General features: G+C 38.9%; 1 protein-coding gene across 1 annotated transcript in view; it reads right to left on the bottom strand.

Annotated features, from left to right (window-relative positions):
* KCNK10 (potassium two pore domain channel subfamily K member 10) overlaps positions 1-9,028 on the bottom strand; it is a 49,852-nt gene extending 40,824 nt beyond the window's left edge. The window contains exon 1 of the mRNA XM_058026417.1: positions 8,947-9,028. Within this exon, the coding sequence (XP_057882400.1) occupies positions 8,947-8,998 (52 nt within the window). The 5' untranslated portion in view covers positions 8,999-9,028. The remainder of the gene's footprint in view (positions 1-8,946) is intronic.
* Positions 9,029-21,877: the final 12,849 nt, after the last annotated feature.

Below are 21,877 nucleotides of genomic sequence, written 5' to 3' on the forward strand. Positions count from 1 at the left end.
ACGTATACCAGGCCTATACAAATATGTCAGCTACCTTAAAGCCCCTCAAATATGAGCAGATGCCTATTTCTAGAAAACTGAATCAACAAAAAAATGTCTGGTAGCAATGAAAAATTCAGGTCACAAGTCACATGTCAGCTCATCATTGTAACCCAATAAACAGACTCTATTTCCTATGAAGACAAATCGGGCTGTAGGATCATGAAGAGGTGACTCTGAGGTGGTTTCTGCAGTTGTCACGATTGCTGCTACTCAAGGCCTCTCTGACCAATGCTTTCCTGTGCAATCCAAACTTAGCAATGTTAACATTTAAGTGATCAGTGATAGATCTGGGTTAACCTAGAAGAACATCTTTGAGATATTCCTGCTGCTTCCTGCATTTCAGCTCGGAGCTTCTGCAGTACCATCTTTCATAATTCTTTCAATCAATGAGGTCTTTCACACACAGTAGTCAGTGACTGTCTTTTGTTTCTCTAAGATGAAAAGCTGAAATTTGAGAGGTTAAAAGCCCTGGACAAGCTGTCAGTATGTATTTTCTGTTTTCAAATTACACTAATATTATAATATTGCAGTATCAAGTAGGAAATCATTCAAACACCCTTCAACAACATATCACTGAATCTTCAAAAACTCAGTGGCACAAGTTGAAGTTGCCAAAATCCAAAATTCTCATCCAGTAAAGTCAGTGGCATGTTGTTTTTTCTTCCCAGGGAAGAAAAGATGAGTCAGTCCTGCTGAGATATGAACATATGGCTCTAACAAACCTAGGTACTCAAAGCCTGGTGCTTAAGGCACTGTGATGATCCTGTAGGACAGTGATACCATAATAACTTGTATTGCTTTCCAAGAAGATTTTTTAGGGTGTTGTTTTTTGTCATCCTCTGCTAGAAAAACAGTCTATTGTCTTCAGCAAAAAAGTATCACACATTCTTGCATAATACACAGATTACTAGAAAAAGAACTGAGGCAATTTAAAGTTCTATTAAATGCATCCATTTGGGGACAAAATAGAGGAACAAAAGGAAGAAACATTAAGCATGTTTCTCCAATGAAAGACTAGTAAAATAAACAGATCATCATCTAAGACAGATACTTTATTCATGAGCTAAAAATATTTTGTAATATGTCCATGAGATTATTTGTAACGTGATTTAGTTTGAGTCACAGAAGAGCTTGATACATGCCTGTGGCACCAATAGAGAACACAAAGATATTTCAGGGATTTTTAAAATATGAACTATGATATATGCTTACTTCTAAAAGTCAGAAATAACATGTGCTTGAAAACAGTGAATTCTAGTTGAAAGCAGACAAACTCATCTTTATGTCTACACATTTATTTTCTTTTCGCTGCATTTTCAGCCTTACCACAGGTACACTCTGTTCATTCAGCATTTTCTGCACTTCTGTCAGCAGATTTGACCCTGTCACACTTTGTACCCACTCTTTTGTAATCCATATTTCCTGAAGCAACTTATTTTGTCTCTCCCTGTTAGGCCTTTATATCTTTTCAAATACCTTCTAAAATTTAAAATAGTAAACTCTCACAAAATGCTGGAAATAAGTAAGTCTAGATTTCAAAAAATAAATTGAACCACACCCAGATTTTGCAACAGATTACTAGTCCTTTTCAGGACTCCAGATCCTAAGTGCAGCATATTTCAATCCCTTTCATATATGCTATATCTCACACCTCTTGTCACAACTCCAGTTTCCAGTGAGATGTTTCCTTTACATTTTAAAAGCATAAAAATAAAACTAAGCCAGGCTTGTGCATTCTCTTCCACCTTTTTATTCTCTCATATAGATTTTGATAACATATTCTATCACCCTACTAGCTTTTATTTCAACTTCCAACACCATGATATACCCACATTGAAATTTCTACCCTAACCTCAAAATTGCACCAATGTTCTCCTATGCTCATCATATTTTAGGACAACTGGATAACACATATTATTAACACATGTACTTGAGACCTTTTGCCAATAGTAAGATTTGTAATAGCATATGGATTGATTAGCAATTAAAGAAAAAGATGATATCTGAATTATTGGTTTCAGCATTCCCAAACCAAGGAAACAGTCCTTAAGTTCTGTGACTCACTAATGTCATAACAGATACATAGTTCAGTTTTGAAGTATATTTTTGTTTGAATATTCTGAGTTGATATTTGATTGTGAGAAAAGCAGTCCAGAAAGTAAACTTGGAGGATAATAGTGATCCTGTGACTCACTAATGTCATAACAGATACATAGTTCAGTTTTGAAGTATATTTTTGTTTGAATATTCTGAGTTGATATTTGATTGTGAGAAAAGCAGTCCAGAAAGTAAACTTGGAGGATAATAGTGATCCATGGACTAAAAAGGATTGGTACTACCACAGTGAAGTACAAGGGTGTAGGATATATGCTGTTCTCACCTGTTATTTTATCTCATTGGGGTAACCAGTGAGAACTGCATGGCACATAATTTATGAAAGTCAGCAGGTTCATCATAGAGCAGGTTTCCCATTACATAATAGACAAACTACAGAAGTATGACCAATGTCTCAGGAACTGGGATATAAGCAGCCTCTTTTTGACAAAGGCCAGGTCCCAGGATGTTTTTAACTCCTACAGAAAACAAAGACCAGAGATATTCCTATGAAAAAGGTATTTTAAAAGGTATTATTTCGCCTTTTGCTGAATGTCACTTCTTTTACATAAAACTTCTATATAAAAAACAGACACCTATTCAGCATTCATATTCTCTGCTTTGGCCTTTGCTATTACACTGAGATTATTATAAAATAAAGGTTAGGCCCTTACATCACACTGAGGTCTTTAATAATCAGCCTTGAATACTAGTGTGTTGCTTATCCCTTCCTTATATTGACCTCTTCATTTTTCCCTTCGCATTTCTGCACTCCAGGTGCTTACCCTATTTAGAGCACAAAATCTAGGGCCTCTCTTTTCCCAGTAATTCCAGGCACTCCCTTACTCTTAGTAGCCTGCAGCAACAACACAGTTCTTTAAAAATGAAAAATTGCATTTTGCTCACACTGAAGTGAGCGGTAGAAGTCCTAGCTCTGGATAAAAAAAGGAGGGTAAGAATTAAACTGTATCACCATCTATATGCACTCTTCTGTCTGAAGCTGATATAGTCCACACACTAGCTACATAAATCCACATAAATGCCAAAAGCTGAACAAAAACCTGCCCAATTACAACTGGTATCATATATCTTCATCCTAAGAGCAAACTCCATCACTTCAGGTAGCATCAGTTTCAAGAGTTGCCCAAGGGACTTTTCTGTCCAAAATCCATTAACAGATTACTCTTGTACGTACACAGCAAAAAAGAGCATTGGTATTCTTCACTGAAATCAAAAGCCTGTCCTAACCTCTCCCACTGATGACAATTCTATTGCTCTTCCTATCTTAGACTTACAGCTTCCTATTGCCTTTGATTTTTTCATTCCCTTTTCCTCACACTACAGATGACATCTCAATGATCCCCTTCCCTCCATATTTCTTACCTTGACTAGAGTTCAGTCTTTCTTCACTACTCTGAGAAAGCTACTGTCAAGTCTTTTGCTCTGCCACTTTCTTACTACTACTTGAACTTTTCTGAATCCTTCATTTTACCATTACCAGGGCACCCTAAAGACAACAATGAGAAAACTAATAGCTGTCTGCTGTCTTTCTTTCTCTCCTCATAATTAAATTGTATCTTTCTATCTTACACTGGCATCCACAGCACTCATCCATCTTCTCTGCAGGTTCCACATAGCCTTCAGTAAAGTTCTGATTTTTTTATTCTCTTCTATTTGTTTTCAAAACTCTTCAAATTTTCCACCTTACTGTATTTGGCACTATTGTGCCTACACCTTGCACTTCCAGGTGTCCTCCTTTTTGTCCAGTTTATATCCTCCTTCAGATATCTCATTTAAATAAACTCCCTGCAGTGTTCTACAATACACACTTACCAGGCACAGCAGTCCCAGTCTATCAGATGGGGGGGTAAGTAGCCAATATGACTTTGTGGCACAATTAGCACAGGGTCAGGACCCTCTGACCATGGGTCATTAGCAGGGATCAGACCTAATTTTTCATACATTACATCTTCCCAGAACAGCCTTCATCTACTGAGCTAGTAACAAGCAACTTGCTAGTGCAGAAGGATATTGTCTAACTCACAGTTGCATTCTACTCCTTTTTACATCTCTCCTTGAAAACAGAGGACAAAAAAAAAGCACCTTTATTCTACTCATCTCTGCCTTTCTAATCAACTTTACCTTCATCATTGGTCTCTTCAAACAAAAGAACAGAAAAAGCGGGTACTGCAGCAATTTGTAACACTTCACCAGCAGCATCAATTTAATTTGTACTGAGTATGGATGTTGAAGATTTTTCAAACAGTCATCAAGGGATGGTCCAATCTTGATACCTGATACCTGCATGAAGGCATTTGAGACTCAGCTCATTGTCCCACACATAGGTGTCCTTTGCTACTTGAGGTGTCTCAGATCTGAGAAATCCCAAGACCAGTGACAAAGGACCTATGGAAGATTTGAGTTTCTCTAAAGCAGCAGCTGGGGAATATCAAAGGTATTTTGGTACTTCTAATGGGCCATAAATGATACTAGTTTCCTCTAGCTGTAAAGTGCAGAGACAACCTTATTTCTTAATTGATGTGATCTGTGTATGATGACAGGCTGTTTTGCTCCCTCCTAATTGTTTTAGCATTTAATTGCAATGCATAAGCTCTTCTTTCAATAGCAGATTTTAGATTGCTCCAAACAAGTTAATTATATTTCACAACACCCTTGTGCATTAGGGATGTATTAATATTCCTGTTTTCCAGTCTAGGAAAAAGGGAAGACAAGAAAGGGTAAGTGGCTTCCTGAAGGTTAAACAGTAAGTCAGTAGCAAAATTTGAAGAGGAACTCCAGACTCTCAACCACAGTTTTTATTTCCTACAGACCATTAACTCCCATGCTAAATGTAAGGATGGTAATAAATACATGATTGTAGAGTTTCAAACTGCAAACAGTGCATTTGTGAAAGGATGCAGGAACTTGAATGCAAACTTCAGAGTTCCAAAACTTTAGTGTTGAGGTAAACATTGAGCTGGATATCCAAAAAGCTCTGACAATCCATATCACTACAATGAGAGCAGAAACTGCAGGCACAAAGGAAAAAACAAGACTGAATTCCATTTGCTCCCTGCTATGAGCATCACAAGACATCCTTCCCTTGAAAAAGACATCTCATCCTCACCCTAAAAGATAGTCACACTTGGGGATAATTTCTAAGCATATTTGAAGCTGTCTCATCTATATTTTTTTCCTACAAAGAAACACCAATTTTAAGCAGATAATTTTCAGGGGAAAAAAAAATTTATATTTCTGTAACATCCAGCTGTCTCAGACAGGATGAGAGACACACTTTGTTTTAGGTACTATATAAAAATACATGTGCGAAGACATGAGCTAATTCAAGCACAGAAAACAGGTAGGTATAACAAACAGCAGGAGGATTGCAAGAAAGGAGAGATATGAACAACAATTATGAGAACTGAAGTCTTCATATGCTGCTATAAATCAAATCTTATATTCTGGAAAGTATAGATGAGATTTACACCAAATGTGAGAAGTGACAATAAGATATTGGCAGATCAAATGTTTTCTGATTGAGTACATACATGCTGATTCCACCAGTAACACAAAATAGCAAGCTTGTTTTTTAAAATGTAAGACCAGGTACTGTGATAACATTTATTCCTACTCAACATGTCCAGTGCTCCCTAAAACATTCTTGAAGTACCTGCTTGGGGTTTTTTTAGTAATTTCTTAACCTATTCATTCACTGAATATGAATTACATGGATATTAATCAATATATATCAAATTCTAGGGCATATTTCACATTGGATTGTTGAGGCCAAGTCCCAATGATTTCTGTGATTTAGTTTGATCTGTTTGTTAAGGGGTTCATATAGTTTGATTGCCTGATTTAGTATGAGGACTTCACTGTAGGAATCCAGACTTAACACTTCCAGATTTATGAAATATTTGATTTATATATAAAATACACTCAGCATTTACATGCAACACAGAGATATACTTTATGCCCAAGACACATGAAGATAATACACAATATGATAAAGTCACAGTTTCATCTCCAAGCCCTGCTTGGACCAGTTTAATGGCTAAGAGATCAGTGTCCCATCAGCTGTATGTCAGACCATTCTTCATGTCAATTATATTCTTTTAAACACCTTCTCTCCACTCTCCAAGTCTTTGTTGACTTTGTGGCCAACAACCTCTTCCTATGGTATATTGATCTTTGATCTGATGCAAAGTGAGAATACCAGTTCTATGCCAGAAGAGAGTCACCAGCAAAACCTAATCTATTTATCTATGAAAATATTTATAGTTCAGTCAGCACTATGGCGTTGAGCATTAATTCATTTCAATTACTATCATTCTGACCTGGGTTCAAACCAGCAATATCATCAATTCCAAGCCAGTCACATCTCCAAAAAAAGAATCCCAACCTTTAGAAATGTGGATAGTTTCTAGAAAATATTGCCTGCAATAATCAAGTCTAAACAGTCTTTGAGATGCCATAGCCCTCACTTATGTCCTTGCTATCTTGCTTGCCAGGAGCATCAGTTGATCTATTCCAAATACTGTTAGCACAAGTTATCAAAGAATTACCAGACAAAAGTATGGAAACTGCATGTTCTCTGGCTGACAAACAGAACAGGGCACTGTTATAAAATAAGCTCTGAAATGAGCCTGGTATTAGTACATGAGCTGTGCTCTAATACTTAGGGCTCTTTGCATCCCTTCACCCCCAACTTTCTACACATTGATTGTTGTATCTGAGGAAAGCTACTTCAGCTCTTAATTCCAGAGATACTACACAGGATGCAAACCATAACATCATTCTTGTATGTTCAGAGAACAGACTATAATTGTGATTGTAAATCAAATTCATTTTAGAGTTTTTAGTTATTTCACATAGATCATTGGTAACATTTATATCTACGTAAATAGATTTTTGTTTCAAAAACAACAGAATTCTGATCTACTTTGTCTTCTACACTCATAATTCTTCAGTGGGACTATGTGAGTACAATGTCACTGCACTGTTCCTCTGTTGGTTAAAGGACTGGGACTTTGACAGCTTTTCCTTGCCAAATTGCCTTTTTTCTATTACACCAAATCTTATCTACATTCTCTGAGTCTCTTGGAGAATTAGAAAATAACTTCTTTTGCTTCCTTCTTAGCAATACATCAGCATCCTTTCTGTCTACCTAACAAAGTCAATACACTGAGGGGAAATAACTGGTAGGATTCTGAAGTTTTTAGCAGGCGGAGAGGAAACCTGCTGGGTTTGGGTCTTTTAACTGCTACAATACTCTGATTTTATCACATCAGTAAATTGTGGCCAACCACCTGTTGGATCCATATGCTTTAAAGCTGATTGCCAAGCAAAAAGCTGCACACAGAATGCCATCATACATCCTCCTATGCGCCTTGTCAGAGAAAAGAAGGAAAAAGATTTTTTCATTAAAAGACATTTTGCAATTCATAAAATGGATTTAAATTAAGCTGCAGCAAACACACATTTAGAAAAGCACCTGGGTAGACCAAGTTTTCACCACAAAGAATTTAGACCCTAGCATAAGGAATATATTGTTATTTAAATAATCAAATTCTCTGTTAGCACTACTACCCATGTGTTCATTAGAAAGATGAGGGCGGAGGAGGCTGATGTATAGATTTCAGCCTTCACCTAATTAAAGAAATACTAAGGCTTAAAGTAAACCTGAATTGTGTGTACAGCAGATTGTTCTGCTGTATTCATTCTATAACATGAGAAACTGTTTCTAATGTTTCATTTTGTAAATGTGATGGCATGGAGGATGACAGGCAAATTGACCACTAAAACCAAACCTGTGGAATAAAGAGGAGTAATCAAAGCCCATGTTATCACTTCATAATTCCTGCAAGCACTGCTGTACAGCAACTGGCTGCCAGCAGTTCTGCTGCAAACCTGAGCAATGGCTTCAAGTTGTTCTGCTCCTGTACCAATGCACAGAAATATGACACATCAGTGTACAAATTACCAAAAGAGTTTTTTCAGTCACTTCTGTAGGATGCAGATGAACCTCCTCCCCAAGTCAGGCAAGGAGAGTATTTGACTATGGTTTATTTTTAAATACTACTTGGATCATCTTATTGAAAACCACTGCACTGGCGTAAATCTCATTCCACATCACACAAACACATTTCCTAAGATTGAGTCCAAACGTACCAATGTAGTTAATCAAACTGTCCACTTGGGCTGATCAGCTGTTAATAGGACACAGTAAAGAGTATAAAGGTCCCTTTGGGCTCCCTTATTTAATGTGTCATTTTATACCATTCAGACTAAAGCTCTGTCCACACTAAAGGTGATATTGCTGCGGCATTCTGCTCCTGCCAACTAACACATGCCATCGAGGAGCCCTGAACAAGCACTCACATCTGTGTCCACTCCTATACCACCCATTTAGCAGAGACAATGATCACTAGAAACAACAAAGGAGCCACTGATAAAACAAACAATGCTGTGAGCCAGAGATCACTGACATGCCAGCCAAGTTTGCCTTGAAAATACTCAAGAAAAAGGGAGAGGGCGAGGCAAGAGAGATATCAAATATAAAACTGTAAAACTTATATCTAGAAGAGGTTTTAGCCATGCAGCCACCCAACCCGACATCTCAGCAGCATTTTCTAGTGCACTGCTATAGAACTGAGCAAGAAAGACTGAGCAGAGCTCATGGAAAGCAGACAAACATCCAACGCCTCCTCCCATTTGGAATCACATAGTCTGCTACAAGTCAATAGACACAAGCAATAATAATAATTGTTATTACAGGAGTAATGATAGTAATAGAGAATCACCAACCTTGAGGATCCCAGTTCACCTGTTTTCTTGGAGTCTCAATTGGAAATTTCATTGCTTCCTTTTTGCAAACGGAGTAAAAAGAATTAAATAAATTCCCAACCTTCCTGTCTGATGCTGCAGTCAAACAAATTAATTTCAAATTATAGGGAGCCTGCGCTGTTTGACAGAGGGAAACTGGTGGTTGCCAAGGAAAGAAATACACAAATAAATCGAAGAAGGTGGGGAGGGGCGGGCAGGGGAGTGGAGTGGAGGGGTTTGCAGGCACCCCAGCATAGAGAGGCGTATAAGGGATGGACTGAGGACAGGAGAGAATCTGGAGGAGCAGGAACGGAGCAGACTGAGGTAGGCAGCGGGTCCAGGGCGCTGCTGGCTCCTGGGGAGGCTCCCGCAGCTGTTTCGCCCCGTCCACCTGCAGATGTCAGGGTGGCGGGGTCCCCGCTGCAGCGCGGCCCCTCTGCTGCGCCCACCCGAGGGGAACCCGGGCTGGAGACAACGCAGGCTTGCAGGGATCGGGGACTCGTCCAGCCCCCCACGCCCCCAGAGATACCTCCCACACGTGCACAAGCTCCCTGGCCCCAGCCATCCCCCAAAAATGAGCGCACCTCGGTTCAGCCCCGGGCTCTAGAGGGGCAGCAAAAGTCAGCCATGGGGCGGGAGCCGCAGCAGCGCGGCTGGGGCGAGGCAGGGGCGAGGCCGGGACCACCCCGGCTCAATGCAGCAGCAGCTTGGCTCGGCTCGCCCAGGAGAGCCGGAGCAGGAAGAAGAGAAGGAGGAGGAGGGAGCCACCCTACAGCTTTGGAGGGAATTCACGGAGCCCCTCTCTGCGCTGGCATAAAAAGGGGGTGGGGAGAGCCCGCGAGTCCCTTTGTAAGAGGCAGTGCGGGTGCCTAGGGAGGGGGCAGGCTCCGGCTGGTACTCACGAGGAATCCTTCCCGGGAGGGGAATGCAGCCCTGTTTGGCGGAGTTTGCAGCCGGAGACACGCTCGGATAAGCTACGAGCAGCAGTAGCGGCGGCGGCAGCACATGGCAGGAGTACGGCAGCATCCAGAGGCTCTGCAGCGCAGGGGGAGGGGAAGGGCAGGGGATCGCCCGCAGCCTCTGGGGACCAAGACACGGTACCCCGAAAGCCAGGGGACCCCTGCACCCTTTCTGTCCCCGACCCGCACTGTGGACAGGGACAGACACTTGGCGTCAAGGCAGTGCCTGGCACAGCGGGGCTGAGAGATGCGGCCAGGCTGCAGGGAGGGGGCAGGAGGCTGGATGTTCCTCGAAGCTGCCCTAAGCTGTCAGGGGCCTTCGGGGAAACGGAGGACACTTGTGCAATTACCAGGCACTTGCTTCTTTCCAGATCTGCATTCTCCCTCCTCTTCCTCGTTCTCCAGGCTTTCCCTCAAACCCAAAACAGGCTAGTAACACCAGAAAGGTCTCCACTTGCAGTTACAATACATGCCCCAACTCCCCTCCCTTAGCCAGGAAAACAAAACCCCAGCCCCTCTGGGGGCCTGAAGGAAAACTGTGTGAAGTTAACCCTGTCCTGCCTATTCTCTTTCACAGTGGAAATCAACTCTTTGTGTGAAGGGGATCACCTACAGGAGATGGTTTAGTGGACAGATCCACAGATTCTCATATGTCATGGTCAGAGACCCATACCAGAATCAGTCCAGAGTTCCATAGACCTTCTGAATTTTCAAGAAATGTGGTTGGGATCTAAACCTGATGCCTGTGACAATTTATGCTCTGCTTTTTTCCCTGTAATTTTTTTCCCAGCTGCCCCTTTCTGTTTTTCTTTTTCTATCTGTTGCTCGAGGTTAGCTCTGAGCTAACCTTGTAAGACCAAAAAGGAGAAATCTGCCCTGACAAAGAAAAATAAAAACCAAACCCAAAGCAGTCCAAAATGTGTGACTCTCCTTAGGAAACTCTTACTGTGAAGACTGGCACACTCTTTTCACATCCACATTGTGAAACTAAATCCATGCTTTCTCCTAGTCTTTGTTCAACACCAAACAGGATAAAGGAAATCAGTACTGGGGAATCCACACTTTCATTTAGGGTTGGGGTGCAAGGTCCTGTAAAGCAGCATGTAGTTTGAAGAAACTAGATGGAAGTAATGCAGCAAGTTTTCTTGGGGGAGGTGCTAGGAGTCTCTCCTTCCCCTAATCTGAGCACCCCTGTGGCTCTTGTTTTGTGCTGTGCAGGAGGAGGAGGGAGAGGCTGCTCTAAGGGAGGACATGGTGAGAATGATAATGAGCCTGCTCAGTCAGATTGAATTTGAGATGATTGCAATGATGACATCAGTAGCAGAAGGTATTTCCTTTGCAAGCAAACCACAATGCATTCTGAACACACTTCGGGATTTCTGTTGACGTTACTTCTGCAAACTGAGTGGGAGCAAAAGGGAGGGTAGGCTTTGCTAATTGTGCTGTGTAATCACTTGAATTATGGTTACAGTAACCTAAAAGGTTTCAGAAGCTTTCTGAACCCCCAACAAGACAAGTTATCAAATATGTATCAATAAAGAACAATGCATGTATTTATACACACTCATGTATAATATATGTATGTGTGTAAATAACTTTTCCTTAGCGTGCAGAAGTTTCCAGCTTCCTGGCATCTTCCTTGTACATTACCAGGGAAAACCTAACATAAAGACAAATGTCACTCAGCTGTGTAACCCTAACCCAAGCACTACCCTGTCCCTCCACCATAACTACCAGCAGTTAACTGATGAAGTGTATTCTGCCACAGACACCTGCACACTGAGAACTCACCTAAGACAGCCAAACTGAAACAGTCCACTGATAAGCTGACAGCATTAAATTCCTGCTAAGACATGCAAGAAGTCTATAGTCTGGAGGTGAATTCTTCAGGTGTATTACCAGAAACGCATCCTGATTGTTACTGGCTAAAGAAGAGGAATTGTCATGAAAATGACATGATGGAGACATGTCACAATTGTTTGACTTACTGTAAAACTAAATAGATAATAATGACACAATAATGGCACAATACCATATTTATGTTTCTTGTATCCCCTTTATCCCACACTCCCAAAAAATATCTGTAAGCTCTACATACTTGCTCTAGCTTTATGATTGAGAAACCTTGTGGCAAATCAGTTGTGGTCTATCGGGTACCTAAATGCATGACATCATGTAATTGTTTTGTAATTTTTTTTAATCATGTTATGATCGTGGAAAACTTGCTCAATTATTTCAGTGCCTCAGACCTGCAATTTTATTGAGTGGGCCAATTTATTCCCAAAGTAACTCATTTAAAATCAATGGGGTAACTCCAGAGATAAATTTGGCATCTTTCACTGACAGCACAGCTGCTGCATAGAAATGTAACTATTATCTTATGTAAATAAAAGGCCTTTCACCTCTCAGTGATGTCATATTCTTATGACAGGGAGAACTGGTGCCTTGAAGCTATAGTGTTTCAAGCTGTTACTCTGTCAACTTTTATAAGCTAAGTGGATTCAATAGTATTTAATGTTTAAATGAAAGATCACCAAGAAAAATAAACCTATTTTAGTACCTGGACAAGAATTTTCAGGATTTGACTAGGCTTCCTAAATTCTTACTTCTCATTCAGGGTTTATTGTACAGACTCAAAATCCTCAGAGCTGAAGTTAGTTGAAAATCAGCACTCTAGAGGACAGGGCCTGTGACAATTACAACACAAAAGATAAAAGGCCTTCTATTACAAGCCATCTCATTGACAAAAGAATAAAATGCTAAGTGCCCTTTTACTGTTCATTAATGTGGTGAGTGATTTAGAAGTGAAATTGGTGTAATTCAAAGAAAGCCATAGAAAAACAGATGAATAAATACCTCTTATACTTACTTAAATCTCGTGAGCAGGAATGGGAAAATAACTTGATCCTGATAGTAGACAGAAATCATGTGTAACTTGTTCATTCCATTTCTTAAATGCTCTGAAGAAATGAGGCAGGGCTAGATGGAAGCCTAGACAGTCTTGTTCTAGACTTAACATTGTACTCATTTGTGTATATAAATATTCAGTTTATGGTTATCTATATAGTTGTTTGAAATCTGGCGTTTCTAATTGTGAAGATTATTCTTCTTTCAGTTGATTGGCACAGGAGTGCTGTTATTTACACTGGGACCAGGAGAGCAACTCAAGTGAATTGCATCCTTTTCTTTATATTCTATTGACCCATCCTGCAGTAGTATTAATTTGGACGTGATCCAGTGTAGAAACCTTTTATAATTTCTTTATTCTCCAGGGAGCTTTCTGTCAAGGAGAACATTTAAAGCCTCCTCTTTAGGATAACCTGAAAACTTCTTGTTCAAGTAGTTTTCAGAAGGTTTAGTGTCTTTAGGAATCAGAGAGTTAACTAAGAATCAGAACTATGCAAGGAAAGGAAACGTTGTCTTTTATTGCATGGAGTTTCTTATCACCTTTTAAGTTACAACATGAAGTGCCATGTTTTCCTTATTTCATGGATTAATGCTCAGAACAGACAATGTACTGATTGGCAGAAATGGTTTCAATTAAAATAGTGGCTCTGCCTGAGGAAACTACACATCAGCATTAAACTAGGTTAGGATGGTTCCACAGCCTGTCTGCAGTTCCTTTGGCCAGTGACACTAAACAGAATACACCATGATCCTGCTTCTCACATCCTAACACATCAATCATCTAAGTGTCAGAAGAGGACAGGGGGTACCTGGTTCACAGTTTGTAATCATCTTCACCATTCTTGGCTCTTTTCTGGTATCCATTCCTCATTAGCCAGACTCCTGCTCTCAGACACCTTTTATATCAGTCCCTTTGTATGGCCAGCAGGGACTACAGTGTACTAGTTCCCTCCCTTTTTTGTTCTATTTGAAAAATTACATGCACATTATTAGTTTATTAGTATAGTGTGGACTTTTTATTTTTGCCTTGTAAGAAAATATTAACTAAAGCTGCAGAATACTGAGTCTCTCTGAACCCACTTACATCTGTTTCACATTAGTTTAATTTGACTCCAGTTCAATTACTCCTGCATCATACTCATGAGAGAGTTACAATCTGTCTCTCAGTTTTTCCATGATGTCCCTGAAGAATTCTCATAAGATCAAAGGCTGATATCTGACAAAAATAGCAAGTCTGATTAATAAAAAAAGCCACCAAGTTCATTTTAAGCAGTACTATTCTCTTCCCTCATGCCACTTTTCAAAGATTTCTTACTTGATGGATACATGAAGCTCTATCTTAGCCAGTTGATAACTTTCCTCCATATTAAACAGGAAATTTGGGAGTTAGCTTTCCAAGATACCTCCGTCTATTTGCCACCAACACCAGCAGCAGAGGCACGAACGGAAGGGCGGAGGCCGGTGGCAGGAGCCAGCCAAGCCAGCTTTCAGGACCCTGGACAGGGACACCCTGTGCCGCCCGGCCGTGTGTCACCCGCGGGTCCCGGGGCTGGCCGGGGAGGGGACACGGGGTGTGAGCCCCGCGGGGCATGAGCAGCGGCACTGTCACCTTGGGAAGGAGCTGGGCATGAGCGCCCGCGCCCCCGTGAGAGTCCCGCCCGCCAAGGCAATGCAGCGCCAGGGCAGCGGCACTGTCACCTTGGGAAGGAACGCAGCAGCAGGCATGGAGGAAGAGTAGCGCACAAAACATCCAGAAAGGGAAAATGAGAGGCAGCAGTTGAAAGATGATCAATATCGGGAGCATAGGCAACCGTGTTAGTGGGGAGGTCAGAAAGAAACAGGAAAACCCCAACACTTGAAATACAAATGAAAGATCAAAGAATAGATGGCTTTGACATGAGAAGGGTAACAATAAATAGGTGGGAGAGACTCGCTAGCTTGAATACAGAACGAGGGATAAATGAGTGATAGAAATATATTAAACCACACCTTCACATGCAAGGTGCAAAATTGCACTGCTTGAGTAGAAAGGAAAGGAAAATAGAGCCAAACTTCTCTGTTTTATGTATATGCTTGTTGCACTAATGTCCCTTTGTTTAAAGCTTTCAGATATAAGAAATAAACCTACAAAGCTTTGCACTTAGAAGACACAGAGATCTTGGGTAAGAGTTCAGATTGTTTTCTGTGTTGCTGCCTAGCCTGCATATTTGCTTGTTACTCAGCAGGACCAGCAGAACGAATGCAGTTACATGGAAGAATGATTATCCTGCACTCTGACCTTACCTCCCACAGGCCTGACAGTGGCCTCATCAGCCAGTGGGGCAGGATCAGGGGCCATCCACACCAAAGACATTAATGCTGATCTCAGAAGAAATGTCTTACCACCCATTTTGACTGAAAACTTCCACATTTCTTAGAATCAAGTATTCCACTAACAGCAGATGTTCCTTTCAGTATTTTGCAATGCAACATATCGTATCAGCAGCCTATTAAATGTGGGGATTAATGCAGCTATAGAAGAGTTGAAGTAGCGAGGAACATTCTGCACAAACACCATTCACTGTGACCAGTCCTCCTATAGCTTTCAGTTGTGCCTATTTCTTTTCTACTCTCAACAGAAAGAAGCTATACTGAGCATTTGAAGGGCTGACTACAACTCTTGCATTAATCATCATCACTTTTACAGTACTCAGAAGAGCTTTACTACTTTCTAAATTCAGTAACATATTTCCCACATGGCTCGAGTAGTAAGAAGCAGTTCCCAAAAAGTGAAAGCAATGGAATTGAGATTGGAGCTGTGGAATAAGGAATGAGATGAGACTTTCTACTGAATTTCACTCCAACACTGTCCCATGTTTTTCCTCAACCTTGTAGTCCTGGACATGTATTTTCTCAGCCAGATGTAGAACTTTTGCAATCACTAGTTTAGCCATTGTTCAGAAGGTTAACACTGGGATTTGCCTTTGTCCCCTTATCTGCACACCATTGCCACCTTCAGTGCAGGAGCTCTCAGGGGAAAATTGCTTTGAAACAGGATATTTCAAGCAAAATCAAATCAATAAATTATTATTCTGTTGTAGGAAGAGTGAGGGCTGTGTTCTGAGTGTAAGTTAGAAATCATCAATATTAATAGTAGGAACAGTGTGTCAGGCAGTATAACAATCATGAAAACAGCTCATGACTCTCTTAATATACTCACAAGGAAAAAGCTATTTCTGTATTTCTGAAGATGCAAAGCCTAACAGTAGGTGCATCCCAATTTGGGTTTCTACACAAATTGTGCATACACATGCATCCAGAGTCACAAAAAATCCCAAAACCAAACAACTAACCAACCAACCAACCAACAAGAAAACCCCCAATACAAATCCATGAGGGAAATCTAGTGCATTTGATAAAAAGAGAGCACTGAAAAAATTGGATTCATCCTAATACATAATGTAACCTTCTGGAACAATCACCATTCTCCATTTCATTAACTGTTTCATAGTATTTTGTGGGAGAAGACGTAGTGGAATTACAACAGTTTAGATGCAACATGGCAAGAGAATGCAGTGTTATTCACACATGGCATATTCTCAGCAAAGTGAGAACCTCACTGTGAATCAACCCATAGGCAGTGACTTCTCACAGTTAGCAGATGTGCTACAGCCTACAGACCAAGAGGTGACATGCATTTCATTCAGCTACCCATCTAAAGAAATGTGTCACTGTATATAATTGTAATAATGTTCCGGACCATTTGTATTCTGGTAATATAAAGGCAAAGAAGAGTTTATGTGGTTTGGGAGATATAATGTATCTTAGAAGATAACATATCTTCATGCTGAAGAATGGAAAAATGTAATGTATAATTATTTCATAAGCTAACATTTGCAGGTTGTCTGCAGGCAGCCTCCTTTATACATTTACATTTTGAATGAACATTTCCCCCAAGCCTTTTATGGACTAATTCAGGAATGCACCCTTACAGCTCTAAACCAGCTGCAGTTACTTCTGTATGTAATACATAGAAAAGCTTTGAGATCTTCTGTTTAAAAGGAACAATATAAACCACTATGTATTTTTACTTCTTTACATTGTGTTTGTCTATAAAGATCTCACTTAATAATTCTAATCTGCCTTTTTACTATGTAAACTAATGTGATGTAGGCAATATCTAGATCCCAGAGACTTAACGTTATTGAACAGCCAGATAAAAATTGCTGTATTAAAAAAGGCATGTACAACTCTGATAAGCAGTATGAAAGCACTCTGGGTATTTTTTTCCCCTTCTTTTTTCATTATCTCAAAGAAATAGTTTCACAAGTTCCCAAAGGTATTTAGGCAAGCAACTCTGGGTCAATGACAGTTAGGTAGGCATCTAAATATCTTGCAGATCTCTTAAGCACACATCCCCTAATGCATCAGTACTGTAACCACGCTAGTGGAATTAAAGGAAAGAATTTAGCAGAGCACTCTATTGGGCAGCATTTTGAGTAAAGAAAGGTGATGGAATGAAGGCTCTGCCACCATCATAATTCTCTATGTGAATTACAAATTTGTAATGGCGGACTCCACTGTCAACAAGTTCAGAAGTAGTGCACAGGTGATAATTTGACATACACATAACTGTAATTATCATTTTGCTTGATAATATTACACCTATTATTCCAGCAATTTATTCAATACTAAATCTTTGCATAAAACCACTCTCTCCCTCAATTACCACAAACGTCTATAAATTATACATGCTAGCAATTTCATATCACTTTATGGTAGAATAGCATCATCTTTTAATTATAATAAATATCTCATTCTTGATTTTTTAGCAGTCCAAAAAGAATAAATCACAAAGACTCTTTAATTTTTCATTTTGTGCAAGAACAGAAACTTATACCTGTCAATTTAGCCTCATGTCTCAACATTTTTTCTGACTTCCATAATGCTCTTTGTCTTTTTTATCTTCATTTCACTGTCTTGAGAAGCAGTGGTCAAAACTGAATTAAACACAGGTATACCTATTTCAACTTTATCTAATTATGAAGCAATTTTTTTTGCACTATGCTCAGTGCTTTTAAACATAATATTGCTTCTCTCATATCTGGTTAAAGACATTCACTCAAGGTAAACTACAGAAATGCTGGAAACGTATTGTTTCCCCATTTCTTGCAGGAAATTGCCAAAAAAACTGAAGGCAGTAATCACTTAAGTTGTGAGAAGCTCTAAAACAAATGAGGTGATATTTAGTATTTGTCTTTTAAACATATTTTTTTAATCTTCAGAGTTGTAGCATATTCATAGCACATAGAACCTCATTGTGCTTCACTGACTTGGGATGGGTATTTAAACAAGTTGGTTTTTTCTATGGTTATGCAACAAACACAAACCAACAGATTTTGAGATACAGGGACTAGGACTTTGTGCAGGAATATTCTCTAAGATTGCTGTTCTTTGTCATGAATTTTCCAATATTAGTAATATTTCAGTTTTGACTTTAGGGATGATGTAATTAAAACAAACACATAGTAGTAGGAGGAAATCCAGCTGTTGCAACCATTGGATACAGAACAGTCTGCCATCTTTAGATGGCATCTTTAGCTGATGCCATCTTTAGAGCTGGAGAGGCTGCCATGGGAACTGACAACAGAAAACCAATATAGCTATACATTTTATTTATGACAAATGAGTTTTCAAATCAGTAACACATCAGCAGTCATAACACAGAAAACATGAGTCAGTTACCAGTAATGTATTCCTCAAAATCTTCTGGAATTCAACAGAAATGTCTAGTCAAATCTTCAAATGAAAATTATCAGTATTTCCCACTCCCCTGAAAAAAAAATCTTATTTTATTTTAACTTAAGTTTAATTTTAACTCAAACATTTTTATAGGCTCTAAAGTCTTACAAGGAGCCTTGCATTCAATTCCATTTTATTTTGATCATGAGTGCTTTGTTTTATATGTTATCTTCCTTCTCAGACATTTTATTCCATCTCAAAAATTGCTAATGTCACTAAGACCAAGCATAACTAGGGCTACTTAAAACTTGCATTAAGCTTTAATCAGTCAAGCAACTTGTGTTTTAAATTGCTATCTCTTAAACTCCTTATGAGATGTGATTAGAACACATTGTTTAGAATGAAATTATTACATCTGCAGTAAAGTGAACAGTAAAGAAATTCTTTTCCCATAACTTTCACTGATGTAGAAAGAACCTCCTAATATTTTCTAATCCATGGTATTAATGTATAATGTACTGGATACTTACTGAAGAGTCTGTTGCCTTATGGTTGTCAGGTGTCTTAGCCCTTCACAGATGAAGGTCCTCATCTATCAGACATAACAAGATTATCAAGTTTCATAACACAACAAAGATTCTCCAGAAATCCTTCCATAGTCCTGAACAAACTGAAAAGAGAAAACCTGGGAGAGAAACATGGCTTGCCCAAACAAAGCAACCAAGCTCAAGGGGATATTAAATAGCTGGAAAACTCTGAACACAATATAGTTTAGAAAGGAGGAAAATTAACCAGGTAGGGAGAGGCCTGTTGGTTTGACCTCAGTACTCTTCAAGGATATGTGTTAAAGAAAGCAAAAATAAAGGACTTGCAGAAGTAATCACTAAATGCAATAAAACCCAATAGGTTTATTAATCAAATAGAACCTGAGGGGTTTTTAGATGCACTTAGCTAAAAGGCACACAAAACATGTTTTCTTGATAGGTAAACTACAAGGATTGAAGTTATTAGTGATGATACTGGAAAACCAATCCTGAAAAACTTTTGATACTATCATAGTATATTCTGTAAAATAGCTAGTTGTACAAATTATGGGGTGTGGGAATTACAGAAACTGAAAGGTATTGCCAATATATATTATAATTTGAAGAGTACTTACTAATACTGCAGATTTGTGTGGTACAAATTAGAAAACAATTGGTATTAGCAGCATTAAGTGCAGACGCATGCCTTGGATGAGAAAGAAGAACTGTTGTTATGAAAGGCAGATGACACAGGAAGAATGAGACATAGGAATATTAAATGAGCATGGAAAGTTTTAGAAAATAAAATTTATTTCAACCAGGTTGAAATTTCTAGCACAGATCTTACTGGAACATATGAACTGGGGAAATGGGAATGCTAACTTCTGAAAAGTGAACAGAAGAGCATGAGACTGATTCCACCTGAGACTAATACACAACTGTAATTGCATATACACTGATCAGAAATATAAAGGTTTTGTATTCCTCTATGGAACTGAATTTTTGAGCAAACTTTTAAAGAGGGCTGCAAGAGGAAATACATGCAACTTTCAAGACAGAGAATAATCAGCTTATGTAAGAGATTTAATGATAATGTCTTTTATTAAATAAACTGTTATAACACAAAAGACTTTCCATCCTCATTGTGCTTTTCTTTCTTTCTGTATTGTGAAAGTGATTTGCTTACTCAGACTAAATTCAACTTCTCCTAGTCTTATGTGGAATTGCTAGACTCCACTACAGATATTCATCTTTAATATTAAAAATAACAGGCCCTACTGGCTTCTGTGACATTATCTTAGGGATAAAAATTATTCTGTGTTAAGGTCTCGCCCATATAATCTAATCTGCAGTTCTGATATTTATTATTCAAAGGATAGATGTAATTTCTGTTCCTGTTGATCATAAGCATAGTGCAAAAAGGCATGTATCAAAAATGCAGACAAATGCAGTAACTCCAAATGCTTCCATTTTTACTACCAACTATGAATTAAGGTGATTTGGACTGCAACCTACCGAGACACCCAGATTGCTCTACACAAGGTCACACGTGTCACTGACAAAGCTATAAATAGACCCTGAGCATCCTGGCCCTTGGGCCTGTGAAACATCCATCAAACTGAACCTCCTTTCTTTTCTGATACATTTAACATGTTAATGGACAGAGGGGGCAAAAAACGGTGTATATCAAATTTTAAACCAGTAAATGTCAGGTACTGTCTTAATCAGAACATTGGGTATTCCTGATATTTTATGATGTTAGTTAAAATATGTAAGTTTGTGTGTAGTAGATGTTTTCCTTGGAACATAACTTTTAGATGAAAGGGAGGCCTAAAGAATATAACAGAAAGTATTTACAGTAATTTTTCCAAAGATTTTTTCTTAAGTATTAATAAAATAAAATTATTCCATGGAAAAATTAATCAAAGTCTTTCATTGCAGTAGTTAAACTGCACACATTCCATTTTGTTTCTGGCCATTTTCTTGCCTATTGCTTTCTTTCACACATAATTAGAAGTTGTTAATATGACTATAATTGCTATTACTTATGAAACTTTGCATGCCTGCTATTTTCTTAAGCTGTTTCCTTCATCTTCCACTTTGTATAAACACACAGGCTTTAATGAAGTTAATGTGTAAACATTACAGTACCTTTTTAAGGATAAATAATACCCCCAAACTCTTCTGAGCAGGAATTTAAGTCCATTTCTAGTAAAACTGTTTTTCCCGCTCATGCAGATAATGAAAATTATCAAAGGGCTTTGGAAAATCATAGTATATCTGTGTCTCCTTTTGTAGAAAATTCTAAAGATACCCTTGAGAATTTCTCTTCTTGACCTTGACAAAGCTGGAAGAACTCTCTTTAGCACAAAGGATCCCATTTATTCAAGCATGTGCATGGATTAATATGTTGCCATGTAAGCCTGAGCGTGCTGTAGTAGAAAGTGGAGGAGCCACACAAAATGCCACAATGACATCCTTCTGTCTGCCTGCCATGGGCTAGGCAGACATAGATGATCCATCCAGCCTAAGCAGGAATAGCTTCACTCAATTTACTGGAGTTTTATCATTTATATATGTCTAATCTGGGTCATAAGTTTCTGATCTTCACTGAAATATTTTTTTAAAAATTATTCTGTCTCTCATTAATTAGTAGGAGTAAGCAATTCTATGTATCACAGGAGGTAAATCAATTAGAAAAAAAATCATTTCTTTTGGTCTACACAACTCAATTATGACATTTACGTGGGCTTTTTTCCCTTTAAAATTCCAATACATTTCATTAGTTATGCCCATCTACAT

This window comes from Melospiza georgiana, chromosome 6 (genome assembly GCF_028018845.1).
Source record: "Melospiza georgiana isolate bMelGeo1 chromosome 6, bMelGeo1.pri, whole genome shotgun sequence".
Taxonomy (NCBI): domain Eukaryota; kingdom Metazoa; phylum Chordata; class Aves; order Passeriformes; family Passerellidae; genus Melospiza; species Melospiza georgiana.